This window comes from Narcine bancroftii, chromosome 2 (assembly GCF_036971445.1).
Source record: "Narcine bancroftii isolate sNarBan1 chromosome 2, sNarBan1.hap1, whole genome shotgun sequence".
In the NCBI taxonomy this organism is placed as follows: domain Eukaryota; kingdom Metazoa; phylum Chordata; class Chondrichthyes; order Torpediniformes; family Narcinidae; genus Narcine; species Narcine bancroftii.
The window spans coordinates 179,381,030-179,397,416 of NC_091470.1; the positions used below are offsets into that span (position 1 = coordinate 179,381,030).

Sequence of the window (16,387 nt, forward strand, 5' to 3'; positions counted from 1 at the left end):
CAGGAGTGTGGGTATGACAACGGCTCTGTATACGCTTATCTTTGTGAGGTTTTTCAGTTGGTTGTTTTTCCAGACTCTTTTGTGTAGTCTTCCAAAGGCGCTATTTGCCTTGGCGAGTCTGTTGTCTATCTCATTGTCGATCCTTGCATCTGATGAAATGGTGCAGCCGAGATAGGTAAACTGGTTGACCGTTTTGAGTTTTGTGTGCCCGATGGAGATGTGGGGGGGCTGGTAGTCATGGTGGGGAGCTGGCTGATGGAGGACCTCAGTTTTCTTCAGGCTGACTTCCAGGCCAAACATTTTGGCAGTTTCCGCAAAGCAGGACGTCAAGCGCTGAAGAGCTGGCTCTGAATGGGCAACTGAAGAGACAGGGAGAGGGATGGGGAGAGACAGGGAGAGGGATGGAGAGAGAGAGACGGGGAGAGGCTGTCAGTGACATCGCGCATCTTCATGAATCAATAGAAAACTGAATGGAGAAAAACTCTCTCACTTTAGTGACTTCCCTCTCTAGTTCTCCCCCTCCGATCTCCCAGTCGTTCCAACCCCTCCACCTCTCACCTCTCACTGAATGGGCAACATTCAGAGCCAGCTCTTCAGGCAACTAATCACACAGACATAATCAACTCTCAACTCCCCCACCCCTCATCTTACCCAAAGCTTTCGCAGGACCGGCGATTGGGACCGCGCTGTCTGCAAGGAGTTCTCCTTATATCTGCGTGGGTTTTCCCCCCGGGGGGGGCTCTGGTTTCCTCCCACTGTTCGAAATGTACCAGGGGGCTGTAATTGGGCGGCACAGGCCCGTGGGCCGGAAGGGCCTGTATGTCAAAATTTAAAAGTGTAAATTTAATTGGTCTGGATGCCGCCCCCAGTTGGGCACTGTCTGTGTTCTGAGATTTCTGGATTTTTTTAACTAATTCTGTTAATAACGAGGAAGGGCTCGGGCCTGAAACGTCGGTGACGGGTCTTTACCTCCTGTGGACGCTGGGAGACCAGCCGAATTCCTGGGTGTTTTGACCATGCACGTGAAGCGTCCCCTCAATGCCACCACGCTGCTTCAGTTCATCTCTGCCCTGGAATACAGGGATTGAGCCTTTCATGACAAAGTGCAGCTGACAAGGCTTGCTGCCTTCCACAGTAGCACTCAACCCATCACCCCCCCCCCCCCCGCCCCACATCCCCTTTGCTTTCAGAAAACCCTGAAGGGTTGGCTCAGCACTGATTCCAAAGGACCAGGGAAGCTCGGATTGCCTGGGGCACCTTGCTTTGTCCAGTTCGTCCATTAACCGTTGCTGTGCCAAAGAAAATCCCTGCCTTTGTTCGCCTCTGAGATCAAGACAGGCGGGGGTTCCCTTGATGCAGGTTTGAAGGGCTGGGACCTTGAACCAGGGAGAGGGAGAACGAGAGAGAGAGAGGGGTCCCCAAAGAACAGAATGAGAGGGGGAGTGAGAACAAGAAAGTGACACTGAAGAATGAGAGAGAGAGAAATAGAGAGGGAGAGAGGGATGCAGAGGGGAAGAGAGAAGGAGAGGGGAAAGAGAGAGAAAGGGAACGAGATGGGTAGAGAAATGGGGAGGGGAGAGAGATGGAGGGAGAGGGAAAGAGATGGGGAGGGAGATGAAGGAAGAGAGAGGGAAAGAGATGGGGTGAATAGATGGTGAGAGAGAGAGTTGGGAGAGTGATGGGGAGATGGAGAGAGATGGGGAGAGGGATAGAGGGATGGAGAGAGATGGGGAGGATGGAGAGAGGGATGAGGAGAGACGGGGAGAGGAATGGGGCAAGATGGAGAGGGATGGGGAGAGATGGGGAGGAATGGGGAGAGAGGGAGAGGGATGGGGAGAGAGGGAGAAGGATGGGGAGAGATGGAGAGGAATGGGGAGAGAGGGAGAAGGATGGGGAGAGATGGAGAGACAGGGAGAGGGATGGGGAGAGGGATGGAGAGAGGGATGGGGAGAGATGGAGAGACAGGGAGAGGGGTGGGGAGAGATGGAGAGAGGGATGGTGAGAGATGGAGAGACAGGGAGAGGGATGGGGAGAGACAGGGAGAGGGATGGAGAGAGAGAGACGGGGAGAGGCTGTCAGTGACATCGCGCATCTTCATGAATCAATAGAAAACTGAATGGAGAAAAACTCTCTCACTTTAGTGACTTCCCTCTCTAGTTCTCCCCCTCCGATCTCCCAGTCGTTCCAACCCCTCCACCTCTCACCTCCTTTCTTCCCTGCCCCTCTCTCCACTGCTGCCTTCTCCCTTTTTTCGTGTCCCATCCTGTCATTGCCCACTCAGTCCCTTACCCTCCACATTTGCTCTCTCTTCCCTGCCGACCCCTATCCTTCACCATCCCCATACCCTTTATCTATCCTCTTTATTCCCTTTCTCCCTCCATTCATTTCCATTCCTCCTAGTCTTCCACTCCCTCTTCATCCTGTCACATCCCTTTTCTTTCAATTCTTCATCTCTTAATATTGTTTGCCAATCCCTCCCCCCTCTCTCCCCTCCCTCTCACCCCTTCTCTCTCTCCACCCTCTCTCCCTCACCCCCCTCTCTCCCTCCCCTCCCTCTCTCCCTCCCTTCCCTGTCCCACTCTCCCTCCCTCCCTCCCACTCTTTCCCTTCATCTCTCTCCCTCCCTCTCTCCCTCCTTCTCTCCTCTCTCTATCCCTCCCACTCTCTCCCCTTCTGTCTCCTTCTCTCTCTCCCTCCCTCTCTCCTCTCTCTATGCCTCCCACTTTCTCCCCTTCTGTCTCCTTCTCTCTCCCTCCTTCTCTCCTCTCTCTATCCCTCCCATTCTCTCCCCCCTCTGTCTCCCTCTCTCTCCTCCCTCTCTCACTCTCCTCCCTCCCGCAGCGCTGGGCGGCTCCCCATCTCCTTCCCTCGCTGCCGGGAGCCGGGAGCCGGGACCGGGCGCTCAAAGCCGGGACAGTGAGTTTCCCAGCCAGGCACCAGCCTCCGCGCCCACCTGCAGCCCCCAGACGCCGAGACCCCGCCGGGACGGTCGCAGCCCCGCAGCGGAGCGGGGAGACGCGGCTCCCATTGTCCGAAGACCGTCCCGGGACGGAGCGCGGCGGAGTCGGCGGCGCAGGGATCCTCCGGGCAGGGGGCAGCGAGGCTCGGGAGTCGCCGGGTGGGCTCTGGGGGTGGGTGTCTGAGCCCCCGGCTCCTCTCCGGGCTCTTCCTTCCCGCACTGCTGCCCAGGAACGGCTCGTTGACCCGGGATCTGCTGCCTTGAAGCTCAGTCGCCGGAGGAGGTGTTTAACCTACCCCCCACCCCATCCCCGGGGGCAGATCTAAACCCCTTGCCCATCCCCAGGGTCAAATCTAAACCCACTGCCCGTTCCTGGGGTCAGATTTTTAAAAAACCCTGCCCGTCCCCGGGTGCAGATCGACACCCCTCCCGCCCATCCCCAGGGACAAATCTACAACCCTTGCCCATCCTCGGGGCAGATTTAAATCCTCTGCCCATCCCCAGGGTCAAATCAACCCACCCCGCCCGTCCCCGGGGTCAGATCGACCCGCCCATCCCTGGGGTCATATCGACCCCACCCCGCCCGTCCCCAGGGTCAGATCTAAAGCCCCTGCCCATCCCCAGGAGTCAGATCTAAAGCCCATGCCCATCCCCAGGGGTCAGATCTAAACCCCCTGCCCATCCCTGGGGTCAGATCGACGTCCCCTGCCCATCCCCGGGGATAGATCTAAACCCCCCCTGCCCATCCCTGGGGGTCAGATCTAAACCCACTGCTCGTCCCCAGGGGCAGATCTACGCTCTGTCCGACCCCGAGGTGGGGGGGATTTAACTTTCCCCAGCTCATCCCCTCCCGTCCCTGGGACAGATCAACTAACCCCCCCCCCCGTGCCCATCCCCAGGGGTAGGAGCCATGGACCCCATCCCCATATGGAAGGCCCAGCTACTGGAGAGGAGGCGGAGGGAGGAGGAAGAGGGCCGGAGGAAGGAGGAGGAGGCGCTGCAGAAGCTGGCCAAAATCCCAGCCTGGCAGCAGGAGCTGATGGAGAGGAGGAAGAGCAGGCCACGCCCCAGGCCCCAGCAGAACGCCAGGCTCCTGCAGGCTCCTAGGCCCCAACAGGCCAAGGAACCTGACTCGGGCAGTGCCCTCAGCCCTGAGCCCGAGCCCCCTGATGGCGCAGTGCTGCAGGAGAACATCAGCCCCATCAACTGCAACCCGTTCGTCCGGCAGGAGCAGTGGAGGAGGCAGGCAGAGCAGGGAGCCAGGCTGGGGCCTAGGGCCACCTGGGCGCGTGATGGCCCCCTCCAGGGGCCCAAAGGCCCGCCACGCCCTCGAGCCTGGCACGACAGTGTGCCCAGACTCCACGACACCGACCCCTCCCTGACCCGCAGCGCTGAGGACCTGAGCAGCCTAGGGAAGGCCGAGGGGGAGGCCAGGCCAGGCCGGGTCAGCCGCTTACTGAGTCGCTTTGGACAGCAGAGGGGCCTGGCGAGTCGTTCCCGCAGCACCGACACTATCCTGCGCTGCCGCCCCAAGGACGGACCCTCCCCAGCACAGCCCGACAAGCGAGGAGCCTCCTCCTCCTCCTCCCACAGCTTTCAGGCCCCTCCAGGAGCCAGGGCATACCCAGCGCCTCAGCAGGACGAATCTCCAGAGCCTGAGTCACCCCCGGCCTTGGGCCCCTGGGACTCTGCTGGTCTGTCCTACGTGGAAGCTCAGAGCCCAGGCTCCCGGCAGGGCCCACGCTTCAGGGAGGGCCTCAGCCTAGGCCCCTGGGAAGGACAAGGCTCCGAGGACATCCGCCTCGGCTCCTGGCGGGGCCCGAGTTCCAGGGAGGAACTGGGGACTGAGCCAGCACTCCCCCAGGACCCCTCACTAGAGCCCCCCTCCTGCTGTTGCCCTGGAGACATGGCCCAGGCCCCTGAGCCCAGTCAGTTGGGAGGCCAGGCCCAGGCCATGGGACCCCTCTGGGAGCCTGGGCCCTGTCTGGAATCTGGACCCTGGGCCCAAGCTCCGGAGCCCTGTCAGGATCTGGGGAGCCAGGGCCAGGCCCCTGGGCCGTGTCTGGAGCCCGAGCCCTGCCAGGTCCCTAGGCCCCATGGGGAGCCCGAGACCTCCCTGGACCCCGGGGACCAGGCCCCTAGGCCCTATGGAGAGCCCGAGCCCCGGCAGGCCCCTAGGCCCCGTGGGGAGCCCGAGGCCTCTCTTGTCCCGGGTGACCTGGCCCCTAGGGCCCAGGGGCCCTGCCTGGAGCCCGGGGGCCGGGCCTATCACCCCAGCCCGCCCGCCGGCGGCCGAGCTTCCTGTTCCTGTGCCGAGCAGCCGCAGGGCCGTGGGCCCGCAGTCAGAGCCGGGAAGCGGCAGGAAGCGGAGGCCGGGCCCCGAGCGTCCATGAGCGGCCTGCAGGAGGCCGGAGGCCGCTGGCGTGGCCTGAGGCCCGGGCGAGGCCCCCCCGGTAGGGCCGGCCGCACTATCACCATCACCCCGCGCAGGGCGGCGGCCGGAGCCCGGGGACAGGCCTCGGGGGATGTGCCTCAGGCGCCCCCCGTCCCTGCTCCCGCCCCCGCCCCCGGGGCCAGGAGGTACCCAACGGCCGAGCAGATCCTGGTGATCGGCGGATACCGGAGCCTGAGGAGGTCCTGCCTGGTCAAGGAGGGCGGCGACCGCAGGAAGGTAGGCCCGGGTCCGGGGGTGGGGGTGAACCTGCGGGGGGGAGGGGTATCTGGGCGGAGGGTCCCGGGGGGGGGGGGTATGGAGGGTCTCTGAGGGGGACTGGGGTTGGTAGAGGGGGGGGGGTGATAGTGGTCTTGGGGAAGGGATTGGAGCCCTGGTTAGGGGAGAAGGGGGTCAGAGGAAGAGTGGGGTGGGGGGGGAGGGGGAGGGGGGAGAGGATGGCCTGGGGGAGAGGGGGCTGGGGGAGAGTGGGGCCAGAGGAAGAGGGGGGCCGGAGGAAGAGGGGGGCTGGGGGTGTCGGAAGGAGAGGGGAGCTTGGGGAGGAGGGGTGAATTCGTGTGTCCACTGGAAGTAAGGACAGGCCTGGTTCAGGCGGGAAAGTTCCCACATCTCACCCAGCGGACACTCTGTCAGGGCCAGCAGTCGGGGCGTTCTGTGAGCGGGTGGTCATCCATAGGGTTAAACCCCTCCCTGTCACTGAGCGCAGCCCATCTGAGGGGTGGCAACGATCAGGATTTATCTTGGGGATCTGTCTGTATAAATTGTCTGAACTACATTCGACCCAGTGCACACACGCATTACTGTCTGTGTTAGTGTGTGCATTTGTGCGCATGTGCAGTGTGTATATGTGTAGACACTCATGTGGGATCATGTATGTGCATTAGTGTGTGTGTATCGGTGTGTGTTCGTGTGTTTTCAGTGTGAATGTGTGAAAACACGTGTGTGCCCGTGTGTGTGTGTGTGCGGTGTGAATGTGTGTGATTATGTGTGTACTCATGTGTGTGCGTGCAGTGTGAATGTGTGAATATGCATGTGTACCAGTGTGTGTGTGAACACGTGTGTGTCCATGCAGTGTGAATGTGTTTGAACATCTGTGTACTTGTGTGTGAACACGTGTGTGTACCTGTGTATCTTTGTGTGTGTGCTGTGTGTGCGTGCAGTGTGATTGTGTGTGAACTCGTGTGTACCAGTGAAGATTCTTTTATCTCTGAATCCTCCCTTCTCCTCTCTGGTTTTCACTTCATCCACATCCCTGTCCCTCCCAGGGATACTGGGTGGAAACCACCCCCCCCCCACCCCCCCGGTGACCAGCGGTGACAGTGAAAGTCATCGTCCTCATTGGAAAAACATCGTCCCAACGATACCCCTCCCCTCGCTCCCCCCCCTCATTCTGCTCCCCCTCACTGCCCCTTCACTACCCTCTCAGCCTACCCATCACTCCTTCATTGCATCCCCCTCACTCCCCCGACACTCCTCCCCGCCGCTACCCTCTTCCCCCCCCCCGATAGAATCACGCTCCCTCACTCCCCACAGCCACAGCCGACAGCTGCCGGGCCCGCTCCTTGTGCGCCTGCTGTAATCAGATCGTTGTGCATCTGCTGTAATCAGATCGTTATACTCTGCTGCATTCCTTGGCGCAGTTCCACACGTGGTAAATCCATCGACCTCGGGGAAAATATATCATCCGGTCTCAGTAACTGAGCTGGGTACAAAACAATCACAGGCTGTGCAGAGAGGGAGAGAGAGAAGGGAGCGAGAGACAGAAAGAGAAAGGGAGAGAAAGAGAGATCTTCAAGCAGTTTAACAGGTTAACCATGTAACGTACAAGTCCAGGAGCATAATCACAGTCTCAAGTTACAGGGAAACTAAAGATTAGCACCAAACAAGGGCAGCGGGAGGGCACTGCCGTGGTGGGTCATTCACGAGCCTTGTGCCTGTGGGGAAGAACATATCTTTAAACCTCTTTCAAGATTCCTTAATTGCAGTGTAATAGTATAGAACATGGAATATTACATGAAACTTTCTTCTGCCTCCCGTAAACCATTAGCGTTGCGTGGCATCCCCAAGGGTGAAGGAGGAAAGGTTTAGGGGAGGGGCTGAGGGTGCAGAACAAGGTGAGGTGGTGAATGCGGGCTCAGTTTGAACATTTAAGAAGAATTTGGATGGGTCCATGGATGGAAGGGGAATGGGCTGGGTGCAGGTCAGTGGGACTGGGCAGGATAGACTAGAAGGGCCAAAGGGCCTGTTGCTGTGCTGTAATGATCTACAGCTTGGCCTGCCATAAGGCAACCAGAGAGTCGCCTTGAGCGTTTCCTGGAGCCCCTGACAGGACAAGAGGAAGAGAAGCCAGAAAGGGATGGCCCCATCAGAGTCGCTGAGCATCCGTGGATTCGCCTCCAGCCTCCCTTCGTCTGATCCGAACCTCTGACGCGGTCAGCGCCCAAGGCCCCTTCTGGCCCTCGGCGCCCACTCAAATCCCGGTTCCCAGCAGCCTGTACGGGTCCCCCAACTGAGTAAATGTCGGTCGGCTTTTTCCACTGAGGGTGGATGAGATATGAACCAGAGATCGTGGGTTGGGGGGGGACCATGGGCGGTGGGGGGGACACGTTGATTGCACATGAGCTGCTCGAGATCGGCTGGAGGGGGATCCGGGATACAAGAGGGTGCTGGAGGGTTCCTAATCTCATCAGAGGTTCAAACTGGGAACTTGTGTTGTCATGGGTTGAACACTGCGGGGGGCAGGAGGCGAATCCACAGACACTTGGTGGCTCTGATGAGGGGGAGGGGGTGAGGACTCTCTTTTGCTTCTCTCTCTCCCCCGCTGTAAGAGGTGCCTCAGGCAACGTCTGCTGATGGCAAATCTGTCCTCCTTACCTCTGATGAAAGCAGGTTGTGCAATATTACTCTGTCTTTATTACATGACAATGAAGGAATCTTGAGTTACAGGAGAAGGTTGGATAGGCTGGGTCTTAGCTGCCTAGCGTGCAAGAGGAGTGGGGAAGAACAACTCCTTGTTCAGAGTTGCTCTCCACTGCACAGCATCAGAGAAACAAAAAGCCCTCAGTGAACAGAGGGAAGCAGGACTGGTGGTCAGGCAGCATCCACGGGGAGGAACGGCCAGTGGGATGTCCAGTGCAGGAAGGAGAGTGGGGAAGAGGGGCGTGGGAAGGGGCCGAGAGGGAGAGGAAGAGGGGCGTGCGGAGGGGCCGAGAGGGAGGAAGAGGGGCGTGCGGAGGGGCCGAGAGGGAGAGGTGAGTCAGGAAAGGGGATAACGGTGGGGCAGAGGGAGGCCTGAGTGGGGAGCGGGATACAGGAGAGATTGAGGCAGCAGAACCAGATCAAGTCCCAGGGGGAGGGAGAAGCCTGGAGAATTCAGCGTTGAAGCAAGAAATGGGAAGTGACAACAGGAAGGAGAATTCTCTTGAAAACAATTGTTTGATTCGCTTCTGCGTTGAGTTCATTTGCGGCAGGAAATGCAGCGAGTTCAGCAACATTTAAAACCACGATTAGAAAATTTATTGTCATAAATCTGTCGCTTTGTGCAAGACAAGATGCAAAAATCACGATAAATTACACAGGAACAGGAGGCAGCCATTTGGCCTGTCGAGCCCTGCTCCACTGTTCAATGAGATCGTGGCTGATCTGATAATGGGCTCATCTCCACCCACCTGCCTTTTCCCCACATCTCTTAATCCCCCCATGATGTACCCAACCTGGTCTTAAATATATTCACTGAGCTCGCCCCCGCTGCTTCAACGGGCAGTGAATTCCACAGATTCACACAACCCCCCCTCCGGTTCCTCCTCATCTCTGCCCTAAATCTACTCCCCTGAAGCTTGAGCCCATGTCTCGTAATTCTGGTCTCCCCCCACCCATGTGTGTTCTTCAGCCTCTGACCCCTCCTCCCCCTTGCCACGTTCATCGTCCTCCCTACTCCCCCTCCGGGTCCTCCTGCCTCTCCCCAGTGAGCGAGTGGCCTCCCTGTTCCCCGGTGCTCTGCGCCGGTCTCTCTGCCTCCCCAGAGCCTGCCAGACTGGGTGGTAGGTCCCTGCGATGGCGCCGCTCTTCGCGGGTCTGCACTGGGGGCAGCCCAGCCACTGTCAGACCGTTCTTAAACCTACAGGTGCTGGTCCCCGGGCTTCTCTGACCCTCCGCCCAAAGGGAGCAGTGAGAGGAAGCTGTGACCAGGGTGGTGGGGACCTTCCATGATGTCAACGTCCCACCCCGAGAAGTTTGAAAATAAATGCTCTTGATGTGGAATTGAGAGTAATTCTCAAAACCGCCCTGGGTTTCCCAGTCGGTGGTGGGGGGGTGGGGGGGGAGAAGCCTAAGAGCTGTTGAGCAAGGGACCATCTCTCCACCATGAGCTCCTTTCTCATCCCATGGCTCTGTTAGAAATCTAAGGGGGATTTCCAGAGCTAATTTGAAAGGGCTGAGAGATGATGTAAGGGCTGCAGAGGCATCTGGCGATGAGCTGGGGGATAGGAATGCAGTTTTGACTGCGTCCTGCCTGGTGACACATTCCGGGAGATCTTATTTTAAATGTAGACGTATAGCAAGGTAACAGGCCCTTCCTGCCCACGAGCTGGCGTCACCCGATTGACCTACAACGACCCCTGGTATGTTTCGAATGGTGGGAGGAAACCGGAGCCCCTCGGGGAAAACCCCATGTTGACACAGGGAGAACCATACAAACTCCTCACAGACAGCGCAGAGTTCGGACCCTGGGTCCCGACACAAACCCCTCACAGACAGCACGGGCGCTGTAAAACGCTAACCGCTACGTGAGCCATGGTGGCCATATTGGCCTGTACTCGTTGGAATTTTGGAGAATGAGGGGGAATCTCATTGAAACACGTTGAACGTTTAAAGGCGTGGACAGAGTAGATGTAGAAAGGTTGTCCCCCACGGCAGGAAAGTCCAGGACAAGAGGCCACAACTTCAGGACTGAAGGGCATCCACTTAGAACAGAGATGCGGAGGGATTTCTTCAGCCAGGGTGGGGGTGAATCTGTGGAATTTGTGGTGGTTGTGAAGGCCAGGTCATTGGGATTATTTAAGGCAGAGATTGATGGATTCTTGATTAGCCAGGGCATCAAAGATTATGAGGAGAAGGCAGGCAGTGGGGCCCTTGTGGGAGAATGGATCCGCTCGTGATTAGACGACGGGGCAGACTGGATGAGCTGAATGACCTGTTCCTGCTCCTGTGTCTTATGGTGAATTTTTTTTTTAAAGAACCCATCGAAATGTCTTTTGAACATTGTGCTTGTCCCCGCCTCTACCACTTCCTCTGGAGCTCGTTCCTCACCTCACCACCCTCCGGGTCGAAGTATTCGCCTCAGCTCCCTGACAACTCGAGTTTATTGTCACCTGATCACACAAATACCTCCCAATGAAACGGCACGCATTTAAGGGAGAGATTGACAAGTATTTGATTAACCGGGGCACCAAGCGTTACAGGGAGAGGGGCTGTGGGAGGGGAATCAGAATGGTGGAACAGACCCGATGGGCCGATTGGCCTACTTCTGTTATTATATCCTGCTGTTTTTGGCTCTTTTGAAAGGAGACATGGAAATGGGAAGAGGGAGAGAGAGAGAGAGAGAGAGGGAGAGAGAGAGAGGGGGAGGGGAGAGAGAGAGAGAGAGATGGGGGGGGTTAATGGAAATCAGAAAAGTCGATGTTAATGCTACTTGGTTGGAGGGGCCCCAGTCAGAAGATGAGGTGTTGTTCCTCCAGTTCGAGGGGAGCTCCCAGCCTGGCGGTGCACAAGACCATAGACAGGCGTGCTGGCAAGGGAATAGGGTGGGGAGTTGAAGCCCTGGGAGATCCAGGCTATTGTGGCGGTCAGGGGTTGGAACAGAGCCAGAGGAGCACTGGGTGGTGTAACCCTCCTTTCTGTCCAAAGGTGTGATTTACGAGCACCTCGCGAGGTTTTGCAGGGTGTGTGGAACACTCTGACAAAATGAAGAACGGAGAGATCCTGGGGTCCGTGTCCACAGGACACGCAACACTGCTGCAATGGTTGTTGCTTTACTTACACAGCACACAGGCACTGTATACTGAGAAACGGTTTAACTTCTTCAGCACCCACCACCCACAGGCATAGTATATCAAAAAACAAGGGTTTAACTTCTTCAGCACAGTGTACTGAGAAATGAGAGTTTATCTTCTTCACACTGAGGACTTTCATAAAACTTTCTCCTAATATATTTTAAATATATATAAAAATGTTTCTAAATCTATTAACCACACGGTAGAAACCCCTCCCAGCCCATGAAACCTTCAGGTTTTTGGAGGGTGGGAGGAAATCGAAACGCCGAGAGGAAACCCATGCAGACACGGGGTGAACATCACAATGGACAATGCGGGGTTCGAACCCCCTGGGCTCGCCTCTTCCTGACGCTCAGCCTTTCTGTTCTTTGTCTTTCAGCTGAACATTTCCTTCAATGACGGTGAGTTGGAGTCCACATTCGAATACCCGTCGGAATTGGCGCTGTTGGCTGAATTTGGCCCAGATGAGGATGAAACTCCACTCCCGGCCCGGTCGCCGGAGGAGATTGAAGAGGAGGAGGAGGAGGACGACGAGATGGGGGCATCCGCGATCGGCAGGTCCATACGTGGGAAACCGCTTCTCGTAGGTACGTACCAGCGACAGCGCGCTTCGGCGGCAGATCAACTACCCTGTAGTAACTGTCTCCCCACCCCCTCCCAATCTGGCACGATCAGACTTGCCCCCCCCCCCGCCCCACTCTAACCCAACACCCACACACACGTACAATGATCTGAAACCTTCCACCGGATTGGAATATGGACCCTTCAGCTCTCGATGTTGTGCTGATCTATATACTCCTTAAAAAAAGTACTAACCTCTCCCTACCCCATAACCCTCTATTTTTCTTCCATCCGTATTTAAATGCCCTCTAATGTTCCAGCCTCCACCACCACCCCAGGCTCCCAAGACTCTCAGCATTAAAAAAACATCCCCCATATGTCTCCCCTAAACCTCCCTCCCTTCACTTTGTACAGACGTCCCCCAGTGTTTGCTGATCCCACCCTGGGAAACAGGCACTGGCCCCACCTTATCTATGCCTCTACGTCTGCAACCCCTCGTGTCCATGCCAAACACAGGCGCCGCCATCTTGGGCCCAGACCCTGCAGGCGCGAGGATTTTATATAAAACCCTGGGGTGACGTTTGTCGTGGATAATGTGCCCACGTCTCGCTGTGGTCCGGGCCGCTGTGCGGCTGGGCATTACTGCTGTACAACCGCTTGATTCCAACCCCTCCTCACCCTCTCCCTTCTCTTGGCAGACGAGAGCTGCAGGTGATAACGGAGGCAGCGAGCCCCACGAGGTGCCAACGAGGAATCCCAAGCGGACACTCTGGATGGTTCATTTTTCAGGATCGCAGGGGGGCAAGGTCGGACCATGAGCGGGAGAGGAACACTCTGCCTTCACGCTTGACCCTTCCCGGTGCGATCGCCGCATCCCTGGGACATTTCCCTCGAGTAGAATTTTCCCCGATACTAAACCCTTTTGTACGGCTTCGCGCACTGAATCTCTCCGAGAGCATCGGCTTCCGCAGGGAAGACGGGCTGCTGTGGGGACATCGGCGCAGGGGAGCGGTTACCCGCTTCCCGTGTCCATTCCTGCCCCACCCTTGGGTGCAAGGAGAGGGGTGGGGGAGCGGTGCAGCGGGACATGGGGTCCTGCTTGTGATGAGCTGATATGGCCCATGGGGCGGGGGTCAGGGAGGGGTCCCTGGGGCTTGGTCATGGGCAGGACAACCATGACGCTGTCTGGCATTCCCGGGAGGAGGAGGGCCTGCGCGGTCCAATTGCCCATCCACGTGGCCATTCCATGGGATTAACCAAGGAGGGGTTTTGTACGAGGAGGCTTCCCGCCAGTCTCTGCCTGAATGCTCCTGCCCCCTACCAGCCAACAGCAAACAAGACCCCGCCATAACTACTTACCCCCCTCAACATCCATCCCACACCATTGCTCCCATTGGTGGTCAGACCAGGAAGAAACCCATCATTCCCATTGCCATTCCCAACCCAAAAGCCCATCATCAGGGAACGTGTGTCTCTAACTCAGGAATTCTCCCGCCGTGATCCCCTCCAGCGCTCAGTGAATCCCCCTCCCGTTTATCTTCCGCCAAATATTTCTGCTTCTCGTGAATTCATCCCGGGCTCTGTTTGATCTTCCCACCATCGCTCGGCTCATCTGAGGGGTTCCCACTCTGGCATCCGACTGCCGACGGTTCAGGGCTGCAGATGGATTACCCCCCCCCCCGTGACTACAGCCCCCGCCATCCCCTCACCCCACCATCCCCCCCAGTCACGAGCACTCCTGTTTTTGAATATGTGCGCCTTTATTAAAACCTTTGTGCACCGTGGGTTTTTTGCAGATCTGTGTGCATGGGTGTGTGTGTGTGTGTGTGTGTGTGTGTGTGTGTGTGTTATGGGTTTGGTATGAACAATGCACGTCAGCACTTCAACCACCACGTTCAGCACCCTTCCCGTGTGTACTCTCGCCAAAACCTCAATAAAATTTTTGTAACTGTTTCCAAGCCTATGGCATTCTCTCTAACTCACCGTCTGCTTGTTCACTCAGTATTCAGCCTTTCGAGACGTAGCAAGCAGGGCGTTCAGCCTAACTCCTGCCTGCAGGCCGATCTCCGCCCCCCCCCACCCGAGTTCGACTCGATCGTTTGGTCCCTGTCAGCCTTGTAACAGTTCCCTTTGTCTCTGTCACCATTGTTCGGTAGCTCATTCCACACACCCATCGCCCTCTGTGGGATAAAGTTACCCTTTAAATTTCCCCCCCCTGTTGTGTTCAAGAATAAGTTCAATGGGTTCAAAGTGAATCAAAGCTAGACATGTGTAATCATCAAATGGGCGATTCACAAAAGGGCACAGACTCTCACAGGGTTTAACTTTTTCAGCACCCACCACCCACAGGCACGGAATACCGCGTAACTAACAAGTAGATACACATGAACCTGATCTTCAGTGTCGCCACTGCTTGGGATTCAGAATGGGTTCATTGAGTTAGCCATCCGGAACAGCCAGTGGCTCACAGCCTGGAGTTCAGCAATGGTCACAACTAACGAACATATACACAGCAAAATTACACAAATAGTGACACATCGGGTTTGAATAAATCACTGCTAAATATTCTTAACTCCCGATTGGGAACGCGAGGGTTAGACACACAGTAAACAGTAAATACAATTAACAAGTATATCATATAAATTTGGTCTCTAGCTCGGGACCATGGCTCGAGATCCAGGATGAATCTATTGCATTCAGTCCTCTGGACCTGCCCGGAGTTCAATTATGGTTTCAATGCAGCTGCAAGAACAAGGAGAGAGAGAGGGGGGGAGGGGAGGGGTGCAGGGACTCCACGTGCTTAGCTTTTTCAATGCAAGATCCGTCCATGTGACCTGCAAGGACCAATCGTGCGTCAGCTTCACCTGTGGGCAGATCTAATCCTTGACTGGCAGGTAAGTTGACCTCCGACTAGGCCCAAGCCGGAGAGATCACGTGACTCCGCGATCCACACTCCGACCAGCTTCCAGACGGAGAGGTCAACGTGGCCTCCACACTATGGCCCCCTTCACCTTAAACCTCTGCCCCCAGGAGGAAAAATACCTCGACCATCCTCCTTACCCACCAGGGCCCAAAGTTACACCTCAAAAAATACTTTGTTCAAGAAAATTAAAACGTACAAGTGCTCTCCATAATGTTTGGGAGAAAGACACTAATGGTTCTATGTACCTCAGTAAGGTCGCACATCCAACTCTTCAGGAGATAAAAAAACATCTTTTCCTGTAATCAAACTCAAACCTCCTGCCTCGAAACATCCGGGTGAATCTCTCTCTCTGTCTCCCTCTCTCTCCATCTCTCTTTCTCTCCCTCTCTCTCTCTTTCTCTCCCTCTCTCTCCCTTTCTCTCCCTGTCTCTGTCTCTCCATCTCTCTTTCTCTCCCTCTCCCTTTCTCTCCCCGTCTCTGTCTCTCCATCTCTCTCACACTTTCTTTCCGTCTCTCTCCTCCTCCTGACTAAACAAACTGCTGGAGCCTCCATGTTGATGCAGTCACGAAGTAGGCTCGCCAGCAGCTGTACTTTGTGAGGTATCTGAGGAGATTTGGTCCGTCACTGAAGACTCTCGAAAACATCTACAGGTGGTCCGTGGAGAGCATTCTGGCTGGTTGCATCACTGTCTGGTACGGAGGCGCCAACTCTCAGGACAAGAATAAACTCTAGAGGGTTGTTAACTCGGTGACATCAAAGACACCAGATTTCACTCCGACGAGGACATCGACATGAGGCGGTGTCTTAAAAAAGCAGCCTCTATCCTCAAAGACCCCCAGCACCCAGGCCATGCCTTGTTGATGGAACTGTGATATGTACTATTGTAGAAGTCCGTATGGGCCAGAGTGAATAAGGAAATAAGGATGACAAGGACTGCGGAGAAGGAGTGGGAAAGTGGAGGGCAATGAAATTGATCAAGAACCAGTTTTTTAAAACTAATTTTTTATTTTTCACACTGATCCATATCAACCAAAATTTGTACAAATGTCTCATTAAATTTACACAGTTGTCTTTTCTCCCTTTTTTCCCCCTTTCCCTCCCTCCCCTCTACCCACCCCCCTCCAAAACCCATAAATATTCAACATATACAATACAATAAGACAATATCTTCACACAAAGGAATATAAACAAAAAAAATGCATCATCTATTTATTACACATTGAATCTAGTTGTTTTGAGTTCTTATCATTTTCATTCTCGTTTTAGGGAATGGAGGTCCGAGGCAAGCCCTCTCTGATATGTTCCATGTATAGTTCCCAAATTTGTTCAAACAATGTGACTTTATTTTTTAAATTGTATGTTATTTTTTCCAATGGAATACATTTATTCATTTTCATGTACCATTGCTGTATTCTCAGGCTCTCTTCCATTTTCCAAGTTG

At 55.8% G+C, this 16,387-nt stretch overlaps 2 protein-coding genes across 2 annotated transcripts in view; one reads left to right on the forward strand and one right to left on the reverse strand.

Annotated features, from left to right (window-relative positions):
• The window catches only part of rps5 (ribosomal protein S5), a 335,501-nt gene that overhangs the window by 53,491 nt on the left and 265,623 nt on the right, over positions 1-16,387 (reverse strand). The window lies entirely within an intron of this gene.
• On the forward strand, positions 3,168-13,975 carry LOC138754678 (phostensin-like). Its single transcript, XM_069919336.1, has 3 exons — positions 3,168-5,630; positions 11,841-12,048; positions 12,721-13,975. Exons 1-3 carry the CDS (start codon positions 3,870-3,872, stop codon positions 12,735-12,737), a joined length of 1,986 nt encoding a protein of 661 aa, XP_069775437.1. The 5' UTR covers positions 3,168-3,869; the 3' UTR covers positions 12,738-13,975.

Coding starts and splice junctions, on each gene's coding strand:
- LOC138754678 (XM_069919336.1), top strand. CDS start 3,870: ATGGACCCCATCCCCATATGGAAGGCCCAGCTACTGGAGAGGAGGCGG. Junction 5,631..11,840: donor AGGGCGGCGACCGCAGGAAG/GTAGGCCCGGGT, acceptor TTTGTCTTTCAG/CTGAACATTTCCTTCAATGA.